Raw genomic sequence first — 6,761 nt, 5'->3', positions numbered from 1 at the left:
CTATGAACAGCCCGGAGCCCCCGGCGATCTGCTCATTCAGCCGGGAAAGCAATGGGTCCCCGCTCTCTGCCCGGGCACTCACCTCTGCGCATCTGGGAGGTAGAAATCCACAGAGAAACCAAAGAAGCTGCCTTCTGCTCCAGTGTATACTGCCGGCTGCTCCACAGCCAAGTTAAATCCACGGACCGAGCTGAAGGTGAGCAGGGCGCACAGCACAGGGAGAGCCACTAGCGGGACACGGGAGGCCTGGGGGTGCTGCATGACTTGGGGATACTTTGGGTGCGTGTGGGAGAAATGGCTGGGGATCTAGTGGGATGCTAAGCGGACTTTCACAAGCTGAGAACTATTCCAATTGAGCAAAAAGCCCCTCCTAAAAGTAACTGCAGGGAGTTCCCTACAGAAAGAGGAGGGTCCGCGTACAGCCCGGGCACCCACCTCCTCTTTTTGTTCAATGGACAGATCCCCTTTCTGCTGTATGGATTTAATTAGGGCCTGCTTGTGTTTGTCTGCTCCCCTCTCTCATTTTGTCTTTTAATAAACTCCACTCTCCGCCCTTCTAACTCACTTAGGGTGCCTAATGGGATTATTCCAAACCGTTTTGTTGGTGGGGAGATGCTAATGAGATCACTTGTGCGCCTGAGGTAAATTCATTTCCACTTCAGGGACAGGACCTAGTGGGAGAGAGTAACCTGGTCAGTAGGGGGTTGGAGAAAATAACCACATGTTCTCTCTCATTTATGCTGTACAACTTTCCATATACTGGCACAGTTATTGACTATAATCTTTGGAGTCGTTATGGTCATAAAGTCATGAAGTTATTTGGAGAGTTCAGTGGCCCTTGGGCAACCTGGGAGCTATAATATGTCAATAATCTGATTAGTGTAATATTTTTATAGACTTTTGGATAACCTCACAAGCAAGAGCAGTAGCAAATATGTAGGGTTAAAGGAAATAAAGTATGAGAGATGCTCTGATCTGTATCACACACTTTGTGGTTGTGGATCCTGTTGCTTGTCAGTAAGAAAAGGCACAACAAAGTTTATAAAAATACCTCTCACAAATTCACATATTCTGGCAGTCCCTGAACTATGAGGATCAATAAGCCAAATATTTCCACTGAACTCATTCCACACAGTGTCCGACTGTAATGCCAGGGGCCCACCAGAGAACCCAGGATCATGGGGCCACTCTTTTAAAACTTAAATTCCTCCTCTCCTCACTCAGCCTCTTTATTATCCTTGTCTCTTTTCTCTACATACAATTAGGGATGCACTGAACCTAGTTTTTTTGGGTTCGGCCGAACCCCCGAATCTATCCCAATGGATTTGGCCGAATACCGAACCAAATCCTAATTAGCATATGCTAATTTATGCTTATAAGAATTTGATTTGGTTTCGCCAGGACCAGCCAAATCAGAACCCTGCCGAAACCTGGCCGAATACCGAACTGAATCCTGGATTCGGTGCATCCCTACATACTATACTCTGTTCTTCAACCTATTAAGCTTCTTAGTTTCCATACAGAAATAGGGAATGACCATGAAATAGGCCAAATAGTAAGAAGCAAGAGAGCCCACTGACACCGGTGCCCACAAGGAGTTTTCCTGGTGTCGTGGTAGCAGGCCTGGACTGGCAGATTCTGGCAAATGCCAGAGGGCAGGGCCGGAACTAGGGGTAGGCAGAAGAGGCAGCTGCCTAGGGCGCAACGATTGGGGGGCGCCAGGCAGGAGCCTCTCCTGCCTACCCCTAGCCCGCTCACTTTAGTCATTGCCCCCACCGCTTGTCATTACGTGGTGGGGGCAATGATCTTACCTCGGGGAATCAGCGAGGTTGCCGACCGGGTTGCCTAGGGCGCCCGGTCAGCTTGGCCTGCCCCTGCCAGAGGGGCTGCTGTAAGATGCCATATACAATTACTATTTACTGACTTACCTGATTTGTGTTGGTGGGAAGGGTGCAGTAGATTGGAGTCTAATTAAAGATCACCTAAAGTGTTCATTTTTTTTCTTTTTGCAGTCACTATTTATTGGGCTGGTGCGGGGGCTATTTGTGCCTCTGTGTACTTGGAATGCCAGAGCCTATTTTGAATCCCAGTCCAGACCTGCCCGACAGTCCGACACCGATTCTGCAACATGTCTTTATCATTTTCATGTCTTTTTTTATTATTTTTTTAGGCTTTTGAATAATTTGCTTTCTTTGAAATATAAAACAGCTTCTATTGCCAGGGGCACTAAGACAGCAACCAAGAAGTTGTGGTGTAAATAAAACAGTGGGGCTGATCTGTGCCAACGCCTGCTATATTTGCTCCATGTAGGACTCTGCTGATGTCAGCTCAGAACTCAGTTCTGAATGAGGAGCCCAGTTAATAAATTTGCACCAAGGGCCATAGTTGTCTAGATTGCTACTGCCAAGAAACTGTTGCTCTGTGAGGCATTGGGGTTTATTACTGAATTGGCAAAATTCAACAAGAATTCCAACTAATTACACTCACTGCAAATTTTTTTACCTCCAAAACTTACCTCTACTTCCTTAAGTCATCCCTGTTTCGTTAGCAGCAAGATTCAATCTTGAGGCACAGTATGCAAAAGGAGCCCTTTATATATTATCTGCTCAGGACAGTTGTAAAGTACAATGTATTAGCCCCACACTCATTTGGCAGGGGGCCCAGGTCTATAGGCCTCTACCCAACCTGACCCTATGTAATCATGTGTGACTTCACCCCAATCCATCCAAGCCATTCCCTCATTTTTAGCAAAACTCCACCCTCAGTTTGCAATTTGGGACTATTGGGACACACAAGCCCCCTGGCTCCAATGATGACAACCCTGGTAGCTATGTCTTTGGTCAATATAAACATGGAAGAACGCCACAAACATATATCCACTTGTCAGCTAGTAATTTGTTGCCCATTGCTAGGGATAGTAAGCCATAACAACTAGAAAGCCATTTAAACTCACACTATCAATGCATCATTTCCAAAGTTCATTTTCAGGAAAACTACTACTTTAAATTATTCTTTAAGATTGCTTGACTTCACCACAATGTATGAATCAAATCACTGTGGCATGACCCTCTCATTTACTCTTGACCTGGTTCTTTCTCACTATAAAATACGTACATATTGGATGCTTTTACAAGGAGCTCCCTTGCCTCAAGCTCACAAAGAATGTTACTGTATCCCGAATAAAAACAACTTGGTTTCATCCTCCAGTGTTCTGCACAGAATAAGCCATTGTTCTTGAGATGGAAGCATGAATGCGCCCGTCGCCTTGCCACTTTCTCCATGTGGAAAATAATAAATCACCATTTACCCGCTCTGACGTCAGAATGATGTGTGACCAAGATTGTTGAGATGTCGGCCTTTCCTCTTGCAAAAGATAAAAAGAAGCTGATGTGTCAGATAGCGACCTTGTCTGCGGGAATGTCCATACCACAGTTGCTAATCTCTGTTGCAAACACACAAGATAAACATTTGACTAATGCCCCCTTGCTAAGCCCGCTTACTCAACATACTGTATATTGCTCTGGCAAAACTTAAGAGAGATATTATCATCCCATAATATCCTTTTTAAACTCCCATTTATTTTTGAATATGTTTAATTAGTGCTGTGCAGATTTCTCTGTCATAAGCTGCCTTTATAAAAGTACATTTTAACAGTGGCCTAGGAGGGTTTCCTCTGTCATTGCTAATCACTCTGAAAGTAAATCATTCTATGGGCACCGCTGCGGCTAGACTGGAGTCTTTCTTTTAGAGTTTCAGCACAGCAAGACAGCCTCCAGAAATGCCTGGCAGGGTTTTCCTCTAGCGGCAGCTATACTGCCACTTAATCCTATGATTGCCTCTACAGGTTGTAGAGTAATATATGGATTGGGATTTTGTGTCTTGTAGTAATAATGCACAATGTAGCTGTTGCAGAACTGACTACCAAGGAATAGTCCTCTGTGACAAAGTAACTGGTCAGGCACGTTGCCTAATTTTTTATTATGCAGACCATATTTTCCTCTTAGACTAATCAGTTTCTGAACAATGTCTGAAAAAGGAACCATTTTGGATCCCAGACTGATAGCCCATTTAAAACTTCTGACATAGCTACTCTACCCCACTCTATCACTGCGCTCAGTTTTTGCAGGAGTACCTAGCTAAACCACATGCAAACCATTAATGTTGTGTAACTTAAAAGCACTGGACAGTTCAGTATGTTACCATATCCAAAAATAATGTAACTTATTAAGCATTTAATAATGAGGGGGGGGTCATCCCACATATTCTAGATAAACTGGCACTACCTGGTCAGTCTGTGCAAAGCCGATAACAATAAGATGAGTACAGGTATGGGACCCATTATCCAGAATGCTCAGGACCTGGGACCTTTAGTGTACCCTTTTATGTAGAGACTGCTGAGAAGCATTTATTATGCCACCTGTGACACTTGCAACTACCTACATGCCACCATTAGCCGGAGAGAATATTTCTGGAGGAACATTTGGAGCGTGGCAGGTTAGACATCTCTGATGTATTTATTTTCACCTACTTTCTGCATTGCCAACAGCCCCTTCTTCTCTAATGGAACTGTAATTAGTTTTTTTGTAAGACTATTATGGAAAAATTGCATTGAGCAATATGGATGTATTATGCGATATTTTGGATGGTTTCATACTGTCCTTTAAGGATATTGAAGCATTGTACTAAATGGCATCTTGCGTCTCAGTTTTCACCTCTGCAAGAAGTTCTGTAACCTTACTTTTATCTTCGGAGCACTTCACTCCACTGCTGCCCCTTCAGTTCATTTCAACCCTTATCTCTCCTTATGTTCCTGGACATCATCTTCAGCCATCTTCAAACTTTGTCTTTTCAACACATACACTCCCACTGTTCACTTTTTAGCCATACTTACTTACTGACAGCTTCTTCTGGACTTGTGGAACAATCTGTCACCAATACTCTTCAGATCTGAGAATTAGCCTGGTGCAACTCTTCCCTCATAACCACACTTGCAGAACTGACCAGCTCATCATGCTCTATTAATATATATACACTCAGTTATCTCTAAAGGCCTAATTTTACCCATCTTAAGATAGGAACCTCTGTCATTTTCCAGAACATGTGTACATGCATATTTTAGAAACTGTTTAGCTGCACATTTGAGATGATATCTTCCGATAACAAAATGCCATTTCTTCAAAAAGTCAACAAATTCATGGACAATAAAGAAGCTTCTATGTGTAGTTATATATTATTAGCTGATTGCAACTTGTTATACATTGATCACAGCCACAAATTTCATAGTTTAAAGGACATATCAACCAAAAAAAATGTTTTGCCTAATAAAAGAAAACATAATTATAAGCAACTCTGCAATATACTTTCATTGCCTGAAGTCACCATCTATTCTAATGGAGGATATGCCTCATCAATGGAATGAGATGACACTGTTGGATAGGGATCAGTCAAGAGTGTCCAGAGTGATCACTACTGAAAAATGTAAATGGAAATTTTGTAAATTCAGTTTTACATTTCTGTTGGTAAACTTGGGTGTCATTATATAGGAGGCTGATCTGATCAAAATTAAGCATTACAGGGGACAAAAATGAATAATCATAGTCTACAAAGCTGAGGCATAAGCCAATAAATAGTGTGTGTGTCACCCCTAACCATCAGACACACAATATCTAAAGTGATAGAAATATGATTACTTAATATTTAGTAGTTCGCAAAAACATATATAACGTATTAATCCATTTTCTTCACAGGCTTACTTTAGCACATTGCTTAGGGTTTTATAAAGGCTATTGAACACTGAAATAAAAAGGTGTCAGTTTAAGAAAAGAAAAGAAATATTCATTAACTAAGAATTACTGAAATAGGTAGTAATTCTGGTGCCACAGTAATTTCTAGATAAATACAAACTATCTTCTCAAGCGGTTTTATAAATGTTTCATTTTCTCAAAAATCATTTAGCAATTATACATGAAAGATAGCATGTAGGGATGTAGCGAACCTCAAAAAAAAAGTTCGCGAACCTGTTCGCGAACTTCCGCCGAAAATTGCGAATATTTGCGAACTTTGCGAACCCCATAGACTTCAATGGGAAGGCGAACTTTAAAACCTAGAAAACCCATTTCTGCCCAGAAAAGTGATGTTAAAGTTGTTTAAAGGGTGCCACGACCTGGACAGTGGCATGCAGGAGGGGGATCAAGGGCAAAAACCTCTGAAAAATTGACACACGCCGTTTTTCGAAATGATCGGTAATTTTGCGACTTTTTCGTATTTTCCGGCGCTTTCGTAAAGTTATCGTAAGTTTTGCGACTTTTTCGGAGCTTTCGTACCGTTATCGTAAGTTTTGCGACTTTTTCAGATCTTTCGTAACGTTATCGTAAGTTTTGCGACTTTTTCGGAGCATTCGTACCGTTATCGTAAGTTTTGCGACTTTTTCGGAGCATTCGTACCGTTATCGTAAGTTTTGCGACTTTTTCGGAGCATTCGTACCGTTATCGTAAGTTTTGCGATTTTTTCGGTGCCGGCGAACCCAAATTGCGAACATCATGAAAAGTTCGCGAATTTGCGGACTTGCGAACACCCGATGTTCGCGCGAATTAGTTCGCCGGCGAACAGTTCGCTACATCTCTAATAGCATGGTCTGAATCAGTTAGATTGCATAAAGAGTGTTAAAAAGCTGCTTATTAGCTCAAATGTGTGTAAGAAATATAACTCACCTTTACACTAGTGAACACTGTCCATGTACCGGCATGAGAGTCAGTTCTATT

General features: G+C 42.0%; 1 protein-coding gene across 1 annotated transcript in view; it reads right to left on the bottom strand.

The window, feature by feature from the left end:
* itga5 (integrin subunit alpha 5) overlaps positions 1–532 on the bottom strand; it is a 59,197-nt gene extending 58,665 nt beyond the window's left edge. The window contains exon 1 of the mRNA XM_031897191.1: positions 83–532. Coding sequence (XP_031753051.1) covers positions 83–261 — 179 coding nt within the window. The 5' untranslated portion in view covers positions 262–532. The remainder of the gene's footprint in view (positions 1–82) is intronic.
* Positions 533–6,761: the final 6,229 nt, after the last annotated feature.

The sequence above is a fragment of the Xenopus tropicalis genome, chromosome 2 (assembly GCF_000004195.4).
Source record: "Xenopus tropicalis strain Nigerian chromosome 2, UCB_Xtro_10.0, whole genome shotgun sequence".
Lineage (NCBI taxonomy): Eukaryota > Metazoa > Chordata > Amphibia > Anura > Pipidae > Xenopus > Xenopus tropicalis.
This window is presented reverse-complemented; position numbering and strand designations above follow the sequence as displayed.